We start from the raw sequence: 25,924 nt of genomic DNA, 5'->3' as shown, positions 1-25,924 counted from the left end.
TATTCACGAAAAAAACAAAGAAAATTCATGGTAGAGAAATAATGAAACTTGATGAGGAAAAAGCAGAATTTCATGATCAAAAATTGTTTATATACTTAAAAAGCAATGCTGATTCTATATATGAACTTATTTTTAATCTAAAAGTACGCACAACTAGTCAATTATTTGAAAAACTGTATTAGGTGTAGTTGGGACTTTTTTAGTTGATCTTGTAGATCGCGGCGCAGGATGAAAATTCATCAGGGTATATAATAAGCAATGCTGATTTCATATCCGAAATCAGTTTGAATCTAAAATGGGGCAAAACTAGTCAATTATTAGAAAAACTGTATTAAGTGTATTTCGGACTTTTTTAATTGATCTTGTAGATCGCGGCGCACGATGAAACTTCATCAGGGTATATAATAAGCAATGCTGATTTCATATCCGAAATCAGTTTGAATCTAAAATGGGGCAAAACTAGTCATTTATTGGAAAAACTGTATTAGGTGTATTTCGGACTTTTTTAATTGATCTTGTAGATCGCGGCGCACGATGAAACTTCATCAGGGTATAAAATAAGCAATGCTGATTTCATATCCGAAATCAGTTTGAATCTAAAATGGGGCAAAACTAGTCATTTATTGGAAAAACTGTATTAGGTGTATTTCGGACTTTTTTAATTGATCTTGTAGATCGCGGCGCACGATGAAACTTCATCAGGGTATAAAATAAGCAATGCTGATTTCATATCCGAAATCAGTTTGAATCTAAAATGGGGCGAAACTAGTCATTTATTGGAAAAACTGTATTAGGTGTATTTCGGACTTTTTTAATTTATCTTGTAGATCGCGGCGCACGATGAAACTTCATCAGGGTATAAAATAAGCAATGCTGATTTCATATCCGAAATCAGTTTGAATCTAAAATGGGGCAAAACTAGTCATTTATTGGAAAAACTGTATTAGGTGTATTTCGGACTTTTTTAATTGATCTTGTGGATCGCGGCGCACGATGAAACTTCATCAGGGTATATAATAAGCAATGCTGATTTCATACCTGAAATCAGTTTAAACCTTAGAGGGCGCAAAATAAGCCAATCATTAGAACCACCTCGAAGCGCAGGTTTGCTGTTAAGCTTCCCTTGTTAAAATCTCTGCTCTTTATGAAATTTAAATTATATACATAATAAGCAATGTTGGTCGTATATTCGTAATAATTTTTCGATTTTATTAGCGCAAGATAAGTCTTGACTACAACTAATACAGTTTTTCAAATAAATGACTGGTTTTGCCCCATTTTAGATTCAAACTGATTTCGGATATGAAATCAGCATTGCTTATTATATACCCTGATGAAGTTTCATCGTGCGCCGCGATCTACAAGATCAATTAAAAAAGTCCGAAATACACCTAATACAGTTTTCCAATAAATGACTAGTTTTGCCCCATTTTAGATTCAAACTGATTTCGGATATGAAATCAGCATTGCTTATTTTATATCCTGATGAAGTTTCATCGTGCGCCGCGATCTACAAGATCAATTAAAAAAGTCCGAAATACACCTAATACAGTTTTTCTTATAAATGACTAGTTTTGCCCCATTTTAGATTCAAACTGATTTCGGATATGAAATCAGCATTGCTTATTATATACCCTGATGAATTTTCATCCTGCGCCGCGATCTACAAGATCAACTAAAAAAGTCCCAACTACACCTAATACAGTTTTTCAAATAATTGACTAGTTGTGCGTACTTTTAGATTAAAAATAAGTTCATATATAGAATCAGCATTGCTTTTTCAGTATATAAACAATTTTTGATCATGAAATTCTGCTTTTTCCTCATCAAGTTTCATTATTTCTCTACCATGAATTTTCTTTGTTTTTTTCGTAGATATCTTACGAACGGTACCTCGGATCAAAAAATGATTTAGATTTTTAAAATCAGCATAAAAAAATACATAAGAAAAAATACGCCACGAAGTGTTCTGAAAATAGGCAACTTTTGACATCCTCCTTTATGATAAAATGCAATTCTTACAAATCTTTAAAGTTAAAAGCTAATATCAAAATTAGCTAAATTTAAATCTTCTAAACTGAATTTGAATGACGTACTTTGAAAACAATTCTGTTCTGAATTGCCCATTTCGTCATTGCATCTTTTATCTTTAAAGACAGCGATACCGAAACATTTCGAAGCTATGTTGACCACTCAAATACTGAGATCTTCGAATGTACTGCTGAAAGCCGGTGATTAAAAACTGATAGTAGTAATACAGATGGTAGTGATAGTGGAAGCGATGCTTTTGTTTGATCGACTGGTAATGAACAAAATCAAGGCCAATTGAAGATTTTAAATCTATGCAAACCAAATCAATTCAGATGCTCGATTGGACTAACTAAGTGCAGTTTAGTTTCTTTGTTTCTTCGTACTTTGATGAAGATTGTTATCTCGAGGTTTACACATGATGCACCAAAGAGAAACGATTACACAATGAGACCTCCAGGTTTTTGGATCTTAACTCTTTCCTGCTTGAGACAGGTGCCATTAAACGTCAATTTTAATTTAAACTTAATACAATCAGGTTTGCTTTTGATAATTGTTAGATATTGACCAAAGAGTAAAGTAACCTTACTCTTTGATATTGACGATAATTGTCTTGATTGTATCAAATCATTTTTTACATCAGAGCCATCTGTATAAGGAGAAAAGTAATAAACAATGAGATGTTAAGGGTTTATATTAAGAGGTCTCTCTTCTTGTGCTTAATGTTTTATCCTCAATACCCTTTACTTGCTCAATGTAAAGCATGTTACATTTGTAATTCAATGTTAAACCCAAGTGCTTATAAATGTCATAAATTTTAATGTTATTAATGAAATTTAAAAGCAAAAAAATGCTTGTAAGACTTTTTATTATTTTCCTTGCAATATCAACGATGGTGAAAGGTGAGTAACAGAATTATTTGCTTGCAAATGAAAATTAATGGAATCTTCTCTCATGAAATTGTGATCAATTAAATTGACAGCTGAAGTCACAGAGTTGCTGGATCTACCGTTAAAGATGTCTGATGGAGAGTTGGTCATCGATACTGATCTACATGTATTTACTCACGAGGTAAAACAATCAACAACTTTTATTCGAAATATTTTTATTTCTACTTTCGTTTTCAGTCTGAAGTTGATGGATATACAATGAAAGAATTGGTATCAGCTTCAGAATCAGCCATCACGGGTAAAATTCAAGTCTCAAATTTTGATAACAATGATTCGTACGATATTTATTATCAGTTTGATAGATCTGGTAAAGACAACAAGGAGAGATTAGTTATTCATGGTAAGAATCTGTTTAATTGTTGATGTAAATACATACATGATGGTAAATTATTTCCTTGTCTCAAAACTGCTCCTAATTTATTGTACATAAGGATAGAAAAAAATAAGTGAAATTCGGTAAACAAAATATATTTCATTTCTTTAATAATTAAAGGTAATGATTGCACATTATACAATCACAGTAAAATGACTCAAAATGCAAATCTATTTGGAGATAATAAACCTCTTAGAGATCTAATACTCCTGATGGGACCTTCAATTATATACCGACTTGATGGACAATCAACTGTTTGGGTAAGTTGATAACAACTATTCTGTTAATGAAACTTGAAATTAAATTTATTTTGAAATAGAGTCAAGCTACACAGCATGGATTGAGTAGGAAACTTATAACGACTGTTGTTAATAAAACATTGGAAATCACTTTTGATTTCGATGGTAAGTCCATATTTTTAATGCATTCAAAAAGTCCTTATTCTCATTCATGAACCAGATAAATACACTCATGGAAATATATTGAAAATTGAATTCAATGGCTATAACCGATCTACAAAGTCACCTGAAGTGGAGTTATACCTATTGCCAAGCAAAAGTCTTTCACTCCGATTCAAACTACTGATTTAAAGTACAAAACTAAAGTAAGAAATTCAAGATCTATCGTTGATATTTGACTTTTAGTCCATTTAATGACTGAAACATATCATCAGCTCAAATTCAGTGTATATAAAAGTTTAATTGATTGGGACTTTATTATTATTCCATCTAACTGGAAGAAACCTTTGAAACTCGAATTGGATTTTATAGCTATGGACCATCTCCATATCCACCTGAGGAGAATTCATTTTTAGAATTTCACAAAATTGGGTCCGATTCTATGTTATTTGATTATGTGAAGTATAAAGTTTAAGTAAGATTAAGTAAATTCAAGATTTGTTTGTTGACATTTAACTATTAGTCCAGCAAAATGCCAAAACATATAAGCTCAAATGCAAAATTGTAGGTGAGCCAAGCATGTAAGAGAACAACTTTTCTCAAGTTTACTGCTTTCGAGTATCTTCATTCGTATTTAATTTTAAATTTTCACCGTTTTTTCATGGACAAAAATTAAGTTCTTGAACTATTTTCCAATGCTCTGAACCTTGCTTGTTCGATAAATACAAAAGTCCGACTGATTGGGTCTTATTAATACTCTCACTGACTTAATTCTTGTTTAGCCTTCACCTGGAATTGGTTGTCCGAATTACTTAATACCACCTCAAAGGAAACCGATTCCCAAGTTATTGGCCAAGTATGTAAACTTCACCATGTATGAACAACTCAACTAATAACCTATCATTCAGTGAAGTTAGTTTCGATACGTTTAGTTTAGTCTGTTTCTCATCCAATTGAATTACGCTTACAGATTACGGCATCTGTACAGAGCCTTTTGATGAGGCTTAAAACAAACTTAACTGGTGTAAAAACAGAAGTCATCTACGATAATGAACTTGGAATCATTCTTACTCTTGAAGAAGGTGGACGTTGCTGGATTACAATCGGAGACAGGAACTCCCCTGGACGCGACGCAAAAGGTTACTTTAAGCTTGAGAATCTTTTCTTTTTCGATGGAGACTTCAATTATGTGCGAAAGGACTACTTCGTAAGTAACTTCACGAATTGTGAAAATGTTAAAGTTGAATTTTGTGTTTTGAATTTCTTTAGGTAGACCAATTTAAATTTCCTGTTGATGCATGGGAATCAGTTCAATTCAATGTTGATTTTGAAGGAAATAAAGTGGATAAATTTGTCGTTACTCAATATTTCGTTGAATCGGTAAGTTTGATATAACTTTAATTAAACTGTAAAAGTCCAACAATTCAACAGCATAGTTATGAAGCAATCGAGGGAATGTATTTAGTGAGGGAAGTCCAATTATAATATACTTTTCAATATCTGTAAAATTTTTCCAATCTTTATTTCATTTTTTTGACAATTTTCCTTTTTCGTTCATAACTTGGAAAAGCCAAACAGTATCATATTTAATGGCTCAGCGCTTGTCCAAACAATGATTTCCATCTATGACTCAGACTCATCGGTAAGTATTAATTTCCATTCTTAATACTATAGTATCTTTACAATAGTATCTTTTTGTGATCATCTAAATCATTTCAAATTTTTTCATCAGAAAAAAAGCTACGCTTTGGCGAAAAGGATCATAAGAGGCTACAACAATATGCGAAAGATTGAAGCTGGAGAAAAAGAATTATATGATTATTTTATGCCTAATGATTGTAAATACTTGCTAAATGACAGAAAAGTAACCCTTAACTTTAAAATAGCATGTGAAGGTATGTATTGATATTGATATTCACTTTATGTCTCTCAAATCAAAGGTTAAACATGTGTATATTATAATTAATGTAATTAATTCTGAAAGCGAGCTTTGAATTTGCTTCAATGGAATTCATTGTTCATTGAGCAAGCATACAAAATAATGAATGGATTATTAATGTCTCAATTTTATTTACAGCACTTAATACAGATTGTATAAAATTAGCTAACAGACTTTTGGTCCAATTCAGGATAAAGTTTATAGATGCAATACTATTGTATCAAACAATCTCTCCACTGAGGATCGATGATATTCAATACCGTTCTTCCGACTCTCAAATCGAAATTAATGTCACATTTCTTGATAAACCTAATTTCGATGGTAAATTGATTTTAACTTGGAATTCAATGGATAAACATGCACGAATATTTTTTTACAGATCTTATAAAGCCAGAAAAAATGCTTGTCAGTAACGAAACATTCGATGTGGCTAGAACTCTCTCTGCAAGTAATGAAAGTGAATGCTTGTATCAATTAGGTCTTGTTCGTGGACTTTTTTCGTGAGTTAATTGCAAGTCTGTGTGTTTGAGTTGTTTATACGAATAATGACTTACTCTTTTTTTCAATTAGTGTTGGCATCTGGAGATCTTCAGATTCATTCTGTGGTTATTTGAAAAAATTTAGGGATTTCAAGGAAGATGCCAAAAATGGAGAATCGTGCAACGTTTACATCTTGCCATTCGAAAATTACTATCGCATAAGTCATGAATTAGCACTTGATGATCTTCAAAAATCCTTTTTAGAGAATAAATTCAAAACATTTTCAATGGAAGATCCTGAATCACACGAATGTAAACATTTATTATGAAATGAATTTAATTTCTGTATCTTAATTTTATCTTCAAAATTTTTCCACAGCTATTTCTTTCAAAATTATAGATATAGTTAAAGTGGGCGAATTCGAAAGGGATGTTAAAGAGTCGGATATTACTTTATACCATGAAATCGGAGGCAATTCGAAGATAAGAAAAGATGACAAAACCACTTTAGTTGTACCTGGAATCGCAGAATTTTCTGACTGCCTCAGAGTCTGTCAAAAATCAGAGGGACTTGACTGTAATTCTTTTTCTTTTTGTTCTGATTCTGATTTCGTTGACTGCAGAGTAAGCACCTTGAGAGAGAGTAATTTTACTGATGCAGCAAACAAAGAAACGGATTCGAAATGCTCTATTTTCACAATGAATGCTTTGCGATTTTACTCAAAAGTTCCTAACCGAAAGTTCAAAAAGCAAATATCAACTGCAATCAGGCAAAGTGCAACTTCTTGTGCACAGGAGTGTTTGCACTCTGATGATTGTATATCATTCCAAGACTGTGGATATTCGTGTAGTTTCAATAGCTTATACACCGACTCAACCACTGAGTATGACGAAGTCTGTGCAATATATTATCGTAAGTATTCTTGAATATGATTTCTTTTAGACATCTCATGAGCTCTTCTTTTTTCAATATTAGCCAAAGTATATCATGAGTACAGGAATACTGGCAATAAAATAGTATCCGAAGTGATTCACACTGAGATGAACTTGAATCTAGACCAATGTGCTTCATTGTGTCATGGATGGACTGATGGTGACACTGGATGTAAATCTTTCAACTATTGTCCCAGAAATATCAATCAAATGGAAAGTTCATGTTCATTGACTAAATATTCAGTTAAAAGTTCTGATGCAAATAGTACTGATGAAGGTTACTGTTTTAATTACGAATTTATAACTCAGTCAAATGACAATACCACAGAAGAATCAAGTGAAACTCAAGTAATCAAAGGAGCGAGTGAATCGAATGCTTTCGGCATAATCATGATGTTTATGGTCATTGTTTCTTTATTATTATTCTCAGCTCCATGTGTCTACGAAAAAATCAAACCCAAACGAGTTTTCGCACAGTTAAATGAAAGTTTAACTTGGACAAAACAAGTTGCTGAACAACCTGGAATTACTAAGATAAATATGTCGAACTTTTGATTGTTCATCTCACACTCAACTGCATGTGAATCCAAATGTTCCAAGAATATATTCACTCCAATTCTATTAGTTTTCTGAATCCGCCGTCTATTGTTAATTTACATGTAAATAATTTATCATTCCAATCTTTTATGCAAGAAATCCAGTCAATAAGAGATGTAATCTGAGATAAATAATAAAAACTTCACAAGTCAATTCTAATCATATCAACATCTTTAATTATTATGGGGTAGCTCATGATACCTTATTATTTGTTGAATTTATTATCAATCTTAATGATTTGGTTCATGGCTAATAAAACGCCTCTTTGTATTACAATATAAAATTTACAAAACTAGATTCAGTTTTTGAGTTCGATAAGCGGAGCTAACCAGTCATCAAAAACTTAAACATTGCTTGTCTTTAAGTTTTAATTAGGTACAAGATTTGAAATAAACAGTATGGTTAGTCTCATAAAGATTTTAGTTGATTTCGCATATTTTTCAGCTTCGAATGTCTCTTGAAGATTTAACTGAATCAAAAAGTCTGATTATCAAGAGATATCAACCATTTCGAGATTGGGAGGTTTCTTTGTTCTCTTATCGATTGCTACTACTTAAGCTACTGGCTCAGAATTGACTTTACATGGTAACTTTACTTGAACACTTATCATGAATGTTTTATCCGTTTATTCATTTCTGTACCAAGTTATGGTTTATTGGTTGCTCTTCATTAAATTTAGAAGCTAAGAGCTGCTAAAAGTGTTTAGTTTTTATAAGTCTGTTTTTAAAACCAAAATGTTGTCCCGAACTCTTATTGGCATTGGTTTTGCTGCTTTACTAGGAGTTACCATTACAATTTGCGTTTTAGTTCCTATTCTCAAAAGATCATCATCTTGGTCATTCAATGAAGGTAAGGCTTATCATTCAACAGTTAAATGAATTTTATCAATAATTAGGCACCAATTTTGAATGTGTTAACCAGAAAAGTAAAAACATCATCATAGATTCATTTGTGACAAACTACAGTTGTAGTTTAATCTGATGATAGTCAAACAATATTGAGTGACCTAGAATTGTCGTATTCAGATGCGCTTCTCAGCTTGTATATGAAAATATAAAGATATATTTTTTACTGAATTATTGTAGATGAAAGTGAACCAGAATGGGTTGCATTCAAAGACAACGTTTCTCTTTCCAATGCATACGTAGCTGGTTACCAAACGAATGACGATCCCGTTTTGATCTGTCGAGCAGATTATGAACACTATGCAGGAGTTTATATTGGCATATTTCCAGGAACTCTTGACCCAAGGAAAAGCGTTTGTTTAATCTCTTACGGAGGCAATTCTTATGAAATGGAAACCTTTGAATTTTTAGAAGCCAAAGATGAATCGAAGCTAACCTGGGTGACATCTTCAAAAGGTGATTTACCAATGGGAACTTTAATTGCTGGTTCATCAGATGTAACCGACGAACTTCCCATTGCTAAATTTTATCACAAAAATCAGATTTTGATTGGTAAAGTTGAGGCAAGAGATGAACTTGCTTATGCTTCATATGATGATACAGAAGTTGAAGCCATTGAATATGAAGTTCTCTGTTTGACCGACTTTAGTTTGAAAAAGTAGAAAAAATTGCCAAATTTACATTTCAATTAAAGCATTACATTTCTGTAAGTTTTTTCATCAATAAATAATTATGTCACTAACGAAGCAAGGCTCGTACAGGACTAAATCAAGGTTTGAATAACACTATACACACAATAAACACAATAACACATAAGGTTTCTCTAACAAGAAGGTCGTGTTTTGCTAACAGTAAATTTTATTTTCAACATTAGATAAAATAACGAATAAAGGTTTGAATATTCAATTAATCAAAATTACGAATCAAATTAAGAATATAAATACAAAACTTTTATAACTCTCAATTAATGTTAATGAAAACGGGTCCATAATTAAGTTTTTATGTATACAAAAGAGCCTTCCTTGAAGAGACTCTATCAATAAAAGGCTCCAATTTCTTTAGCTGCTAGATTCAATTCCCGATGTAAATTTTTGTTTACATTACTATTCAATATTTCAGATGATTTAGATGAAGATGATGATGTTGATGAATTTTTAGCGCCAGAAAAAAGTCCACAATTTGAATGTCCCTTGGCAATAAAATTTTTCTTGAAAACATTGGGCAGAGGGAATGATTTGGAGGAGTCAAGGGAATCTTTGATGGATTGTCTTTCGGCTGATTTACTTTTTTGAGATGATGACGATGATGATGATGAATTACTGGTCTTGATAACATTAATCGACTCATTTGGATTATTTGAATTTCCACCAGAGAAAAAGTAAGACTGAAGCGATGAAGCCAAATTTCTACACTTTCCTGATGAAGATAGTTGTGAGCTTGAACGCTTACCAGGTGTTGATGAACCGTAACCCAAAACAGTTCTCCCAGTTGGATCAAGAGACTTTCCAAGTCCTGGACTATTATGCACTTCATTGAGTGATGTCATGCTTGATCCTCGACTTTTCAACAAAAATTGTGTCCAGCTTTCGGATGATCTCATTTCAATATTATCATTCAGTTGTCCATCGACAATGCTAGAAGATTCGTTCAAATAGCCTGTCGATTGAGATCGTTTACGATTTTTATTTTCAGACGAATGATTTGATCGATGATGGCTGTTAAAATGATTATCTGAAGACAAATAAGCCGATTCAGTTTTATTATTCACTTTTGGATATTGCCAATCTAAAGTAAATTCTGTGTCTTCACAATCAGCGCCTACAATTGATGCAGAACAAGTTATCTCTCCATTAAGTGATTGGTCATTGAAAATACTTGAGAGTCCGTTGGAGGAGACGATTGCTGATGGAGTTGGCATTGGAGCAATCGGTTGTGATTTAGATATTATTGAGTTTTTACTTTGATTATAATCATTTTTCTTAGGATAAACATCAATCACAGTTGGTTTACTTTCTTCACTTATATCATCGTCATCATCAACACTGTCAACCCTCTGTCGAAGTCTCCATCGAGATTCTCCTCCAGCAGAACCATCATTTCCACCTGTACGATTATTTACTGGCTTTTTACTTTTCTTTGGGGGAACATGTTGTTTGGTGCTTTCAAATTGATTGTGATGATTGAGATTCAGATTATCTCGGCGCAAGTGCTCTTTGCCACTGTAACCTTTGAAATTTGATGGTGGTCGGATGGAAGGTATATAAATAAATATATCTTCGTTACGGACATTCTGATCATCTACACAGTCGTCGTTAATAATACTTGGTGTTGATATCTCTTTGCCATTCATGTTACTTCCATTAACAATTGCGCTTTTAGCCTTTTCTTCATTGCCAGGTGATCGACCACCACTATTCTCTCCTCCTTCTGAATCTGACCATCGTCCCGAATCTGCAGCACCACTAATAGGATCGCTACTATCACTTCCAGGTCTTCCACTCGATTTACTTCGCCTTCGGCAAGTAATCTTTATACCAGATTCACTAAGACGTGCTCGTAACAGCATAACTTCCGCTTCCAAATCTTCAGCTTTCTCTTTCATCTAAAAGCAAAAAACATATTCAAGTTAGTAATTAAACAGGTATATTTACTTAGCACGATGTGATAGTCAATTATTACATAAAGCTACACTAAATCAACAATATAGCATTTATGATTAATTTAATAATATAATTAATTTAATCTCATAAATAAGCTTAGTTAGCAAAATATTCAACTATAATTGAATGAAAAAATCACGATTTTCTGTCTTCAAGTATCATATTTCAGATAATTTTTAAGCAATTTTGAGATTCACGTACATCAATATCTCTAAATAAATAACTAATAACTGATAATTTGACGGCAAAAGGTGAAATCACTGAGAAATAAGCGAAGTACACACATCAGCAATTCAAACAGACTTACCTCTCGTTCAATGTGCATCAAATTGATCTTATCTTCCTCTAATTTCTGTTGATGAAGAAGGGTACAAATTAATTAATTTGAAAATAGTTAACACTAATTCAACAATTAACTTACTGTTAAGGCTCGTTGCAACAGATTAATTTCCTCATTAAGTTTGTTAGATTCTCTTGTTAACATTTTATTTGATTTGATCAGTTCAGCAACATCGATGTACTTGTCACGCCATAAACGCAGCTCCGACCAAATTTGATCATCAGGTGGAATACTTTTCTCTTTAATTCTCTGTGGTAATGTTAATCGATGGAATGACCAACACAGGATTCAACACAAGATGAACGTTGGAACAAAATATAAAAGTTAAATAAATTAGAACTGATTCACAATAAATCAACAAAAGATTAATTCAAAACAAAGTGTTGAACAAGTTACCATTTCATGAAGTTTGAACAAATGAACTGATCTGATAGTAAAACTTGCCATTAAACAACAATCTCAATTATTTGATTTGAAATAAACAAAAGATGAACTTCCAATTTGATAAACTGTGAACAAATGATTCTCACTTATCTCAATTATTGTAACTTATAAGTCAAAAATATAGTTATTGTTATCGCCACCAATCACTTTGATCATAGAAATGATGGTAATTGTCAATCTAATAAAATAATTTTGCTTCCTGGTGACATTAACTGATCCCGCCATTTTGATGAGATTAAACCCAATGTCTGGCATCAATCATTTTTGGTAACAACGGAAGCTTCATGTATCTACCAATACAATTCATCATCAGTTAGATGCTAATAGGTGAGATGGAATCAAATCTCGCAAACTTACTAAATAGGTTAAACCTAAACAAAAAAAATGTCAACAAATAACAGTATAAAAATGATTTACACGGTTTAACAAATCCATTGACACTAAACCATTAACTATCAACTACACTAAAATCTTCAAACCATTTAAATCTTATGGAAGGTTAACTTCATAAATGTTCATTTTTAGTGGATGTAATTTTAACCAGCTTCATGACATTGTTACTGTTACTATTATGATCATTATTGTGAACTTATGGAAGCAAAATAACCAATATTACAGCAACTTGTTCAAATGTTTACAAAGATTATTGTTTACCTTTTCAAGGGAAACAAGGTCAAGACCAGCTTCTTCAAGTTCACACTGAACACGAACCCGTTCCGCTGGATTAGGGCACTTAGCCAATAAACTATTCAAAAACATTAACACTGTGCTTTCAAATCCATTGGCTGATGAACCATTTGATGAATTAAGAATAGCAATTAAAAGTTTAAAACGAACGGATTCACCAAAAATGATTCGCATCGTTGACATGGCTTCAAGAACCTTTCCATCTCCATCAGGTTCGGTGTTGCAGACTTTAGTCAAGAGCTGATTTGATCAAAAGAGAAACGAGAAAGCAATATTAAATTTAAGTTTTGCAATTTACGATGTTAAAACATTGTTACTATTAATAAAATTACGGGTAAGTAGAGAAACAAGCAAAAAAATCTGAAAATTATAAATAGCTAATTCAGAAAAACCAAATTTTCTCTCGCTTTTTTCTCAATTATTTAACTATAATTACGTTATTTAGTAACCAATTCATGATTTTGCTAATTATTAGCTATATAATTAAATTAATCAGTGAGAAACTGCTAGTTAACTTGAGATTTTAATATTTAAAGTGAAAACAGTCAAACTTTTATCAAAAATATCAATTAGCTCGATGTGATTGTCCCACCTTACATTCACGTTCAACTGTACCTTAAAATTAAATTCAATACTAATAAACTTAAATCAAACGATCCATATCAATAACTTACCTCTAAAGCGATAACTCGAGATTTGGTCAAATTAGAGACAATACATGAGGCTAAAGTGAGGAGACCATTCCGATGAGCCAGTATCTTGACCAAAGTTTTCTAAAACGAAAAATAAAAAGGTAAAATTAGATTACAATTTAAAGATCACATAGAAATTTAAAATGATTCTTACCGAGTTAGCGGCAGCGGCATATTTTAAACAAAGTAAACAATCATATTCGTCAGTCTGTTTGAAAAAAAAACAAGATCAGTTTTAATGCGCTTCTGAAATTTTGTATCCAGTCATTAACCAGCATTTAATCCGGTTAGACATATTAATAGACAGCTTGAAGCTAAGTCAAACAGCTTTAGTTTGTTATTAATTTATATTTAAAACTCTGAATATAATGAATTTTGTGCCTAAATGATTTAGATAGGCTTGACTTACCATAGCTCGTTTGAGTTGATGTTGACGGTCACGGTTTTTAATCATTTTATTTTTGTTAGGTAAATCGCGTCCTCCTGATATAACCATTCCTGGACATTGTTGACGATTAAGAGAGCTTCGGAGAAGATCAAGAAGCCATGAGATTCCATGATGAGGTTCATCAATGAATTCGTCGACAAAACTGTAAATTATTTAAGAAAACAAAATTCAAATATCACCGTTAAGTAACTGTCATTAAAAAGACACTAAAAAGACAGAGGTCTCTTTGTCTCCATCTATCGGATCTAATGACATTTTTAATAATTAAACAAAGATATTGTTAACTCATTAAACCCACGAGATGGAGCGCGTTTTCACTTGTTGATTAATTACCTTCCTTGAGCAGCTCTTAAATCATCAGCCAATTTCCTTAATAATTCAGATAATTTTGGAACTTCAATTGACATTCCTGTTGAATTGTAAGAATTATCCTTTAAATCTTCATTCTCGGTTTCGAGTTTCTCCTTTTCCACTTGTCGTTTAAGATAAAAGATATAATCAAATGGTGAAAGAAATGGAGGTCGAGGTGTCATCTGTAAACAAAAGGATCAAATACAAAACCAATCAATTATTGTCAACAAATTATGAATTCTAATGAAGTTATCTCAAAATCACTTGATAATCCAACTATTAATACAATCATGTGAAAAGCTGGATCAATGAAGATCAATTGAAGAGACAATTTTCAAGTGAGTTGACCTAAAACAAAATTAGCTAACTTTAACCCAAAAATCTCTTCTCTTTTTTTCCTTCTGACTGTCCGAACCAGACAAAAAGGGTCAACTATTTCATCGCTCATAATCCTAATGATGTCCAAAAGTCCATCTCTAGTGAATTAATCTCTTCTCTTAATCATTGGATCACGATTTAAATCACAATTTTAGTCACAAAAAATCCAAAAGAAATCATTTTCTTCATCTCTTCATTTCCCATTTCAAAGGTTTGTATTTTGCATTTCATTTCATTACAAAGAGTCTTCAATTAGCTTGAATTAATATTCATTTTAATAATACAATAGTAATAGTACAATAATAATCATCATCATTATCATTATTAACATCATTAAAATGAATATTACTTTTTTCATCTTTCAATTTGGATACAATTTGTTTACAACGTTGATTATCAATGTAATCCCATTTTTTTGGTAACAACATGATAAACAATTGTAAAATACTGAAAAAACTGGATATTTTTAGGAAGTCAATTATTTCTCAAAATTGACTAAAATTAAAATACCAAAATTCGGGTGAAAAAATGATTTAATAATGTAAAAATATGAAAAAATCACAATTGAAAGTTACAAAGTTTCCAACCTTACCTTATTTGAGATGAAATTTTGTTTGAAACAATCAATAAACATAACTGTTGACATGGTTAATAATCACACCAAAAGCATCAATTAAACATACTTAAAAAGGAAAAATTTTCCCACTTAAAAAGATTCTCAAATATTATTTTCACAATTGACGATGAAAATAGCAGCTATTGTCTGAGTTGTGTTTGATTACAACTGATTGATAATTTTGAGTGAAATGAAATGAAATCTAAAAACGATGATGATGATCAACTTGAAAGAGTGAATATTTGCTATTAAGATGAATGAAACTTCCGTAGTCGATGAAGATAAACAAACATGTTAATCATTGAGCCTTACAATGAATTGGTAAACAATTTTGATATAACCCTTTAAAATAGCTATTATGATAACTTGTTAACACTTAGCTTCTTTGGTTCATTTAATTTTTACCAGCGGTTCGAGATGTTGATTTTTCAAGCCTATTTTTGACTCAAATAATAGTTGAAACCAGAAAACAAAACAACCTTTCATTAACAGTTATTTAACCTTTCTCTTGTTACTCTTCCCTATTATCTCAACAATTCAGGTGGAAATGATTATATTTGATTGTGGATTCTCAAGAATCATATCGCATCTCCAATAATTACCTTTGATGGTTCAATCTTCAACTTTGGATCAATTGGTGTTGGCATTGATATAAGAATGTCTTCTTCTTTTGGTAACATTGACAATTGGAATCCTGTGAAATTAAAATACAAATTCATGATTAATGGTTGAGCAGTCAATAGATGGTTCAATTGAATTAGTCAAACTCGCCTGTTACAATTTGGCTTTTCAAGTTTCTCTGATTGCTAAAGACAATTTAGTGATGAAAATTCGGATAATCAAGTTTATGGAAAACAATGGTTCTGATCAATTAGCGCGAGAAAATAATTAATTGCTGAAATGGAAATTTCCAATGAAAGATGATTCTCCAAAAATTTGGCATATACTTGGATTCATCTGATGGTCAGTTTGATTTTCAAGCTGATAAACAATAGAATCACAAATCTCGTTTTGGACGAAATGACGCTTGGATGTTTTAAGCAGTTTTTGCCAAAAAATCTCATTTTAAGTTAACTTGATTCCAATTTTGATGGTCTCTAAATCTGATTCTGAAGCGGTGATTGGAATTCGTTTTCGTAAAATTGGCCAAGCAAATGAATACAAAAAAGGATCAAATTGAAGATCTTTTTGTCTTCCAAAAATATTCATCTATCCATTACATAATCATCAGATAAACTCGGACCAAACTTGAGTCTATCCTGGATCACATCTCTATCAACTCTAGATAATATCAACAATTAAGTCGATCCTTTGCTACCCTTAATTATCTCATTAAAAGCAACTATAAATTGTATTCATCGACTCGATTGCTAAAAAGGACGTTGCAATTGATTGATTAGACTAAATGGGAAATCAAATTGATCGATCAAATTTGTTGGAAAAGTCAAATAATGAGAAATTACTTTTAAGAATTACTATTTAATTTTTAAAGAAAAAAATATCAATTCAAAGTTGATTATGAAAGATGAATTGATCAGTTAAACTGTAACATGTAACAATTGAATCTGTTAAAGGAGTGGGCCAATCGATTGTTATTGTTGAATAAAAGTTGCCAATAAAATAGTCAATGTTAGTCAATAAAATACTTGATAACTTAAAATCAACTCATTTTGATAACATTTATTCGTGAATCTAATATTTGATTGATATTTTGTTGCATCTTCACAATCATTATTCTGATGATCATTCAGATTGCAACAATTAACTGAATCAATCAACATGTAAACAAAAAGCAAAGTTAATCTATTAATCTAATAATTATTCCCACGGCAGAAATAAATACTGAAAAACATGATTTTAAAGCCCTTTGGCTTTGAATGGAAGCAAAATATTAATGAACACAAAAAACAATTAACATTAATCATCATCTTGATCCACATTAAAACATTTAACTACACAAATCGGATTAATCGCAATTCTCACAGTAAATGTCAATTGTTAATCCATCGATTGAATACAAAAGGATGGCCAATCTAAAAAAAGGTCAACTTCTAAGTAAAGATCAACTGAACCTTTTAATTTTCTTAATGAAATATTCCTTGAAATTTAGCCTCAACTTTGCTCGTCCAAATTTAATGGTAAATTGTTTATAAAAATGTTGACCATAATAGCTACTGATGTTAAACATGGAAACCAACCTTTTAACCTTTCTTGTAACATTACGTTTCGCCTTAAGGGTAAACTTGTTGGGCTCATTTTCAATTACATTTTCAATGGTTAACAGTTAAGCGTGAGTAAAATTTTCATCAATATATTACTATCATGATCATGTCTATCAGTTGCTGATTTGAAGGAATAAGTGATGAACATGATATTTCAAAAATAAATCAACTTTAAAAGTTAAATTAAAAGTGTAAATAACAAAGAAAATGCATTTCACCCAATTTACATCATTATAATACTTTCACCAGAAGAGGTTCAATCCCTTAATTATCTTTAATGATAACGAAAAATAGCTAAACTATCGAACGATTTTCACCTTTCAAAGAACAGCTCAGCGCTTAAACGCAAGGAATTCAGTTTGCTTTTCATGTAAAGCTAAATACTGAGAAACAAAAAGCGATGCCAAAAAACTTCTCATCATTTGGATTCTGCAAATTCGCCATTCGATTTTATTTCTTTGTCCTAAATAAATGTCTCAAATCGGAGTGAAAAGTCTTCTAGCGATTGGGAGATTTTAACATTAAATATTGAATCAGTTGAAGTTGAAAAGCAGAAGTCTCGAGATTCCATCTTTGGTTAATTTTCATGTAATTTTGTAACAAAAAGTGTTATTTGTCAGGTTGATCTTGATTTATTACAATTGTTTCAACTTCTAACATTTAATTGATTAAACATATTTTAAGTTGGAATTAAGATGATATCTGAAGGTTTAAAGAGCTACAGCGATGTTCACTTTTGTTGAAATGTTTCCAACTGAAGACAATTTAATTTGTAAACTGGCTTTAAATGCTGAGGTCGATGGACACTTGAATGTGTAATGATGTAAATAGCGTGAGTACAAGCTGAGGGTCTGTCATAGACCTTCACTAATTGTTATAATTGATTCTCTTTCTTTCAGTGATAACTCAAACTCTCATGGAAGAGAAAGTTTACTTCTTTTTATCAAGTCAAATGTCCACTGGTTCAGTCTCATCTTGATGATGAACGATGAGATAGAATGATGGACAAGATATGAACAACAAGAACAAGTAAAAAAGTAAAGGTGAAAATATTATTGAGTTGGAAGAAATTAATTCTCAGTTTTCTTCATTTCAACTACAGGCAATGTAAAGAGCTATGATTATGGGAACAATTAGGATGAGAATCAACAACACTGGACGGAACAAGTTGAACTTGACATTTCCGAGCTTTTGTTTCCTTCCATTGCCTAACTGCATCTTAATTTGGTTCCTTTGCCATCAACTTAAGATGCTTAAATGGCAATTAACTAATGATAACTTTTTAACACTTTTTGTGCAACTTTGAGCCAACAAATTAATATTTGGTTTTCACTTAATCACACTCAAACAAGATCATCAAAGCTTGAAATTGATGAAAAGATGCTTTGAAAAGTCACTTTTTGCCTCAAAAGAAACAAAGTTATTGATCATTAAACTACAATTAATCAATCTTCATCTGTTTCTAATTGAATTACAATTTATTTTTCAGTTTAACTTGAATTTTGTTTCAATTGAAGTTTATTAATTTCCTGTCTTTGAATATGATTTGTGATGTTAATGAATTAAGGCAAAATTATACACTAATACGCTTCTGTTGATTTTTGAACACGAATCATTGTTGGTGTGCAAATTGTTTGATCACGTAACAAAGGTTGCATTGACTTGTTAAATCGTTAATTATTCTGATAATTAAAAGGTTGTTTTATGCAAAAATACCAAGCAACATCATTAAGACAATCATCAATCACAATAAAATGCGAAGACAACCACAAGTTGAATGGTCAACAGAAATGGTAAGCTAAAGCTACCAAAACACGCTCAACTAATGACCAACCAACGAACAAGAAGTTAACTTTTTCTCGTTAATTTTATTCTCAAGTTAAATGATTGATAATAATTGTCCTTTTCAACTGAGAACTCAATTTGATTACAAGTTGAAGTTACTAAATAAACTCATCAAAAGTTGAATCAGTTTGAATATTCTGAAAGTGATTGATCATTGATTTGATTGTCGCAGTTGATCAACTTTTCTTTCTTATTGATTGATTGGAAATTATTTTAATCAACATTTCATCTTAAATGGTCTAATGTATTTTAATGATCCAGATTAGGCCATACTTGACCTTTCGTTGGATCAACGCTCCTCAAATTGTGAGATTCAATCGCTGGGTTATCATGGAGGAGGATGATGAAGATGATGAATAAATATGTTTAATGTTCATCTTAATGCATAACTAATAAGCCAAACCTGAGAAGATGAATTACTCTTAAATTAACAGAAATCTTGGCATCTTGTGTACAATTACCTCTGAATGTGAATCATATTCAGGCTGAGGGTGGAAATAACAGATTAAATTGATATTTTTTAGTTCATCTTCGTTTCAGCAAAGGTTTGGTCTGCACTAAATTAACCAAGTTATCACAAAATTATTGTTAAACTGTTTAATAGATGATAATGATCAAGGTTTGGTTGAGCTGTATTAAAGGTTCGCTGGGTCGGGTTAAGGGCAAGTCAGATCACATTAGCCTCTAATGTATAAATAGATTTATTCAGATGTAGACTTTCATTAACCTGATATAACAATTAATATGATAATATTTAGAATTGGCTTTTCCTTTGAAAACCCAAAAAAACTGCTTTTAATGATTAACACTACTTTTTGTGTTCAACTCTTGTTATTGATTGATTTGGTTTGTGCGGTTATAAACTCTATTAATTAATTTGATTAATTGAAGTTGAATCATTGAAATCATTTCGATTCAACTTGAAACAATCATCAATATTAATTATTAAACGTTTAATTTGATTGTCAAATGTTTTCTTTCAGGCTGTTTGTCCATTCAATTTACTTGTAACTTTATTCATTTGTAACTTAATTTACTTTAATTGCTACGATTGACAAAATAATTTGACTAAATTGATTCAAAGCTGGCCATTTAAGCTTTTCATCGATGATTGATTGTTAACTTTGTATTCAAACAAATCCATTTAAAAGCTTTAGGTTAAGATTGTCAAATTGTTGTGATTATCTGAATTGATGCTTAATAGCGATCAAAATATCATGATTTATAATGATGTCAAGTGAAAATAGTTGACTATTCAAAAGGATGACAAGAGTGAATCAAGTCTGGATTTACTTCTTTTCTGGTTGATTACCGTTTGCGATTTAATGTTCACGATTTAAATAGTAAATTCAATCAACATTAATTGCCATAAAGAAACATTCAATTGAAAGCTAAATGTCATATCAAGTTCAATGAAAATAACAATTAACATTGAAATACTGTGTTCTTAATTATGCATTTCAAGTATAACCCAAAGTTTAATCAGTAATAGATTGAGTGATGATAATGTCACAACAATAGCAATTTGTTTTTCAGCGGCTTTTAACGAATCAAAATGAGAGAAAAACTTTGATGAAATTTCCAGATTATTAAGGTAATAAAATCTGAATTAAAATCTGAGGAATGTTGGGTCAGATTTAAACTGTTGATTGTTGGATGAAATGCACGAGTCGTTGGAAAGATAAATTGTTGAGAATTGAGGCGAAATAAGATTTGTCTAATTTAACACTGTAACTGGTTAATAAAGATTTGAGGTTGAAGAGTCTCAAAATTACTGTTAACTCATCAAAAAGTAATGAATGAATCAAATAGATTCTGTTATTAAATTTCCCGATTGTCTGCAAGGTAAAGATGAAAGTCAATCCCAACCAATATCAATATTAACAGTCGATTAAAATTTTCTCACCAAACTGAGGTTGAATTTAATGTTATTATTAGCACAAAAACAGAAGATGAAATAGATTTTGGGTGAAAATTTTCATCTAATCGAGAATAAAATTTCAATCAAATGTTAATAGAAAAAGGAAGTTTAATGATTAACTATTTTTCCGATGAAAACTGATAATGTGTACATTTCGTGATCGCCGAATGAAATTGGGTTAAGATGATCTTCAGACAATGTTGAGTTGGGTTAATGTGAACCTGAAAGTTGATCAATAACTAACCGTTGAAATTGAATTGAAAGGTGAAACCAAATGTAACTTGAAATGGAAAAAACAATTTCTATTTGACCATCAAAAAAGATGAAGAGACGAAAAAAGATTTAATTGTCAATTAATAAACATAAATTAATCATGATTAAAACTCGTAATGAATATAATTCCAGTGATTACATTTTTTTGCTATTCCAGATTTAATGATGATAACAGTTGTTACTCCTACTCGTTGCTGTATCAGATTCAACATTTCAATATAATTCAATATTCATTGAAATGTTATTTACCAATCAAGAGTGTGTTACTAACCATAACTTATCTTCATCATGTTATCAGGTTCATTATTCACCCTCCTTCGCCTCCTACTCATCATCATCGCCACCGGGGATTAACACGATTACAAGATTAACCATAAAGGAATCACTTTCACGCGAGTAAACACGATTTGTGTTATTTATTTAATTGTAATCATGTTTTCTTCCCATGAAATTATCATCGAGTAAAGCTCCAATGAATAGTCAACTAGACTATGAAAAATTATATTTAATTCATCATTTCTGTCTTTCGAATGGAAAGTGAAACTTTAATTTTGCCCAATTTACATCCTAATTGTGTTTGCCTTTTAATCATTATAAATTGTTTCTTATAATTAACTTTGAAGCTGTTGTTGGCTTAATCAACTTCGTGATGCTGTTATTAATAAACGTTAATCAAAATAGTAACTAGAAAATGTTTCTGAACACTTTGACTAATTTTTAAAGTTAACTGTTTCTTTTGCTCAAGTGTGGATTAATTGACAATTTATAATTGATGAACATCTTAAATTGAGATCCATCTACGCATTTTGAATTGTGTCCGATTAAATGTCAATTTAATTGCAATTAAAGCAATCAATGAAGCCAAGAAAACTATAAATGTTTTCATCAGCCTCAGGTTCAAGTTGGGTTTGACAATTAAATGATAAAGTCATCATTTGTAACCAACAATCAGTCAATTATCCCTTCATAATCCAATTAGTCTCACAATTTCATAATTATCTTCATTTTACCAACTGGATTCGTTTTGAATTTGAAAAGATAATTTGCTAAATTATTGGTTAATTAAAGGGAATTGACTCTAATTCAGTTTGATCAACCTTTTTTACTAACAAGACCTTCGATCAAATTTGATTTTCCAATCGAATCATGAAGGGAATTAAATATTGAAAGAAAAGCAATTCAAACGAGGTTTAAGAGGCAAATCAACTTTAGGTAATCACATATTTATACTTAAATCGTTTCAACTCCGATTAATTTCAACGTTAACCATCTTCTTCAGTTATTATGTTAAATTGTCACAATAACTTGATGATGGTGGCTAAGCTTTAAGTCAATATTTCGGTGAAACTCAATCCTAATGGACTTCGTTAATGACTTGATTATGTTATTTTGATTTGATTTGTTTACCATTTTAATGTAAATAATCTGGTTCTGGTTCCAATTCTTAGAAAATTATTCATTGGAATCAATTCTTATAATTTATCATATTGGGCTTATGAGACTCGGTTTTGAGCTATTTATCAATGATTTGAAATTAAAAATAGTTGATGGAACCTTTGGTTTGAATCTTCTTTAATGAGTTAACATTACAATTATCAATCAAAATGTCATCAGGTTTCATGATAATTGGATTAAATGTAATCTGATGGAATGCTGTTTATCGTAAAACAAAAGGTGAAATAAATCACTTTAATATTCAGATGCTTTTCAAGGTTCAACTATTAACTTAATTGTCATCCTTAATTCCTCTCCTTGTTTTGCCCCGATTAAGTTGATCTTTCGTTTAATTATTTAACTGTTGATCACAAAGCGAGAAGCCTTGCCATTTTCAATCAAGTAATCATTGAGTAAGAAAATGAGCAACTTCACCTTACGGCATAATCAAGACACACACATGAACAAAAATGATGAGACTGATGATAATAATCAGGTTAATCTTCATCACCTACTTGCCCTCTCATTGAAACAATCAAATAAAGACGATGGTCAAGCAAGTAATGAAAAAGGCGAACAAGAAAAGGCGAAAAGATTCAATTGATTTCCTAGCCAATCTGTCAAACCTTTGATTGAAATCAAGTTGATTAATCAACTCATCACCCAAACGATTACTCCAAATAAACAACAGAAACATGGTCCAAGTGATCAACCTTTCATCCCTTCCTTATCCTCATCAGTCAACCTGTATTTCATCAACACTATTGATCAAAATATAAACTTTGTTGCTGATGAATGAGGAAACAATGATTTATGTGAAGGAAACATGATGATGATGATTAGTGTTTCTTAATTTATTATGATAACATGTTTACTTGATGATGATACGTGATATGATTGATCAGATTGAGGTAAAAACTGTTTACTATTTCAGTTGTTTGCTTCTTCATAAATGGTCCAATGAATTGTTATTTAACCAGCAAAAAAGTGACTTAAATTGTTTCTGCCAACAATTATTATCTTTAAATCATATTCATTTCAAGGTTAACTGATGCATAAAATTGTCAGATAATATCAACAAAAGGTGAAATTCAAATTTAGTAACTTCCGATAATCGTTATCGACTATTCCGTTCATGGTTAACTGTTGGTGATATTAGCGTTACGAATGTTAATGTCTAGACAATTTGCTGTCTAATTGATGTTTTATCAATTGTTCAGTTTCTTTCAAGGAACTCAACAATTGGAAATGTTTGAGTAAACCGATAGTTCGGCTTGATTTTGATTCCTGATTAATAAGCATCAACAATAATGTGGATAAAGAAAGGGCAAAGTTGTTGAGAAATTGGTTTAATGAAATGGGTCAAAGGACTGACCAAACAAAAGAGTTGAAAAGGACCTCTTTTTTGAAGCCCATTAACACTTTGCCTTTTCTTTTCTTTCCTTTGGTGCCAAGAAAAGGTGCGATGAACAAGGAAACAAATGAACAGTATTTAGCAATTGAAAGGTAACATTCAAATCAACCAGCCAAATTAAAATGCTTTTTTACTCTTCTTTTGATCATCAGAATAAATCAAAGGTTCGAGATGACTCAATATTGTATTACCATTGATTCAAGTTGACCTACAAATCTGTTGCTCTCAAAGTCAATAAATGTCTTATTGATGCTAATAATCACAATAATTAACAATGATAAATAGAACCTCTTTTTACACCTTCTTTTGCTTAAAAGTTTCTTTAATATTTGATTACAATTAGATTGGATCAAATGAAAAATTGAATAGCTTTTCTCAAAATTTTACGTTTTCATGGTAATGAATGGCAATTAGTGCTGAAATGTTACCTCAAATGGTGCTTGTTAGAGTTAAATCAACAACATAATCACTATTTTGATCAGTTGAATTGCTTTTCAGAGTTTCTTCAATTCCATATCAAAATATTAATGATATCAATTCAAAATGGATCGCTGTTGATTAGCTTTGAAATGATCTTTGAACCAGTAGAAGCAACTCAAATTAACACCGATTTCACAAAAAAATATTACATCAAAATCATTTCTCTCATAAATTATGTGAAAAATTGACTAAAGGCGATTAGCCTCGAAGTTAGTCGAATCATTCAGTTTGGCTGCGTTATTTTTTGAATCTCAAAACAAATTATTTCGTCCGTTTACCAATAAATCATAATCAAATTAAATTCAACAGAAAAAACTTGTTCGATTCAATCAGCTACCTTTAGTCAATCTTTGCTTTGCAATAAGATCTTGAAGTAAAGTAAAACTTGATGAGCTTAAGATACTTGAGATAAATCCAGACTCAATCAGTCTCAATTTACTCCAAAACTTAAAACTTTGGGTAAATTAATTCCTGAGATGAACAGATTGTAAAAGAATTGGTGCAATTATTCACACAATTAGATGATAATAACAGCTAAAAAGCTAATAATTTGCAAAATTCATCATAATTAATCCAAATAGGGAATCCATTTATGTTGAGCTAAAAGATCCCAAGTTATTCATAGGCATTCAACGAAAGATAAAAATGATTGATCGCATAATTTCATCACTAAAATTGAATTAGTAACAAAAATAGATGAAACTTTTACTGCAATTGTAACAGAAAAGAGAAACAATTTTACAAGAATATCAAACTTACCTTTCAAAGGTAAACCATTTCTCATAGATGAGTTTGCAAATCAGTAAATCACTTTGAACAAATCCGAGAGAAAAAACAATGAAAATCCAATTTTTTAAGTTGATTTGGTTGTTATTAATTCCGGTTGAATTTGAATGAAAAAATATGGCTCAACATTTACAAGGAAAAAACAGTTTGAGAAGTTGTTTTAGTTAATCAACAGTTGAGATGAAACTAAGGATGAAGATGGTGTGAGTGATGATAGTTTCAACTTAATGTGTGTTGTTCAGTTACCGAAGCTGAACTCAGCACAGAACTTGAGTCTCTCATGGATCAGTGAAAACGGGTGAGTTGAGTGAGAATAGGAAGAAAAAAAGAA

General features: G+C 31.1%; 3 protein-coding genes and 1 long non-coding RNA gene across 7 annotated transcripts; 3 read left to right on the top strand and 1 right to left on the bottom strand.

The window, feature by feature from the left end:
- The first annotated feature begins 3,810 nt into the window (after positions 1-3,810).
- LOC107370698 (uncharacterized) lies at positions 3,811-7,850 on the top strand. Of its 4 annotated transcripts, none has more exons than XM_015938665.3 (11): positions 3,811-3,955; positions 4,532-4,661; positions 4,720-4,956; positions 5,019-5,129; positions 5,320-5,391; positions 5,482-5,644; positions 5,827-6,009; positions 6,068-6,188; positions 6,259-6,479; positions 6,547-7,080; positions 7,144-7,850. In XM_015938665.3, exons 2-11 carry the CDS (start codon positions 4,626-4,628, stop codon positions 7,653-7,655), a joined length of 2,190 nt encoding a protein of 729 aa, XP_015794151.2. In that variant the 5' UTR covers positions 3,811-3,955; positions 4,532-4,625; the 3' UTR covers positions 7,656-7,850. The 4 variants fall into 4 exon arrangements, with proteins under 4 accessions (XP_015794151.2, XP_089125520.1, XP_089125522.1 ...); XM_089269394.1 differs by having other exon boundaries at positions 3,823-3,955; positions 4,720-4,960; positions 5,023-5,129; XM_089269395.1 differs by having other exon boundaries at positions 3,939-3,955; positions 4,532-4,605.
- A 424-nt stretch (positions 7,851-8,274) lies between these two features.
- LOC107370697 (pfs47 receptor-like) lies at positions 8,275-9,348 on the top strand. Its single transcript, XM_015938663.3, has 2 exons — positions 8,275-8,546; positions 8,783-9,348. The coding sequence occupies exons 1-2, from the start codon at positions 8,432-8,434 to the stop codon at positions 9,262-9,264; spliced, it is 597 nt and encodes a 198-aa protein (XP_015794149.1). The 5' UTR covers positions 8,275-8,431; the 3' UTR covers positions 9,265-9,348.
- Positions 9,349-9,440: 92 nt separating this feature from the next.
- Positions 9,441-25,839, bottom strand: mwh (multiple wing hairs). The gene is made up of 10 exons (XM_015937124.3): positions 25,567-25,839; positions 15,821-15,912; positions 14,207-14,406; positions 13,835-14,015; positions 13,580-13,633; positions 13,408-13,506; positions 12,701-12,973; positions 11,684-11,851; positions 11,570-11,614; positions 9,441-11,204 (listed from the first exon to the last, which is right to left on the bottom strand). Exons 1-10 carry the CDS (start codon positions 25,589-25,591, stop codon positions 9,639-9,641), a joined length of 2,703 nt encoding a protein of 900 aa, XP_015792610.1. The 5' UTR covers positions 25,592-25,839; the 3' UTR covers positions 9,441-9,638.
- Positions 14,403-16,882, top strand: LOC149093112 (uncharacterized). Its single transcript, XR_016199949.1, has 3 exons — positions 14,403-14,562; positions 14,643-14,813; positions 15,760-16,882. It is a non-coding gene; the product is annotated as an uncharacterized LOC149093112 (long non-coding RNA).
- Positions 25,840-25,924: the final 85 nt, after the last annotated feature.

This window comes from Tetranychus urticae, chromosome 3, assembly GCF_039701765.1.
Source record: "Tetranychus urticae isolate SD_2017Ah chromosome 3, NJAU_TeUrti_SD_1.0, whole genome shotgun sequence".
Taxonomy (NCBI): domain Eukaryota; kingdom Metazoa; phylum Arthropoda; class Arachnida; order Trombidiformes; family Tetranychidae; genus Tetranychus; species Tetranychus urticae.
The sequence above is the reverse complement of the archived record's forward strand: the minus strand, read 5'-3'. Positions and strand labels throughout refer to the sequence as shown.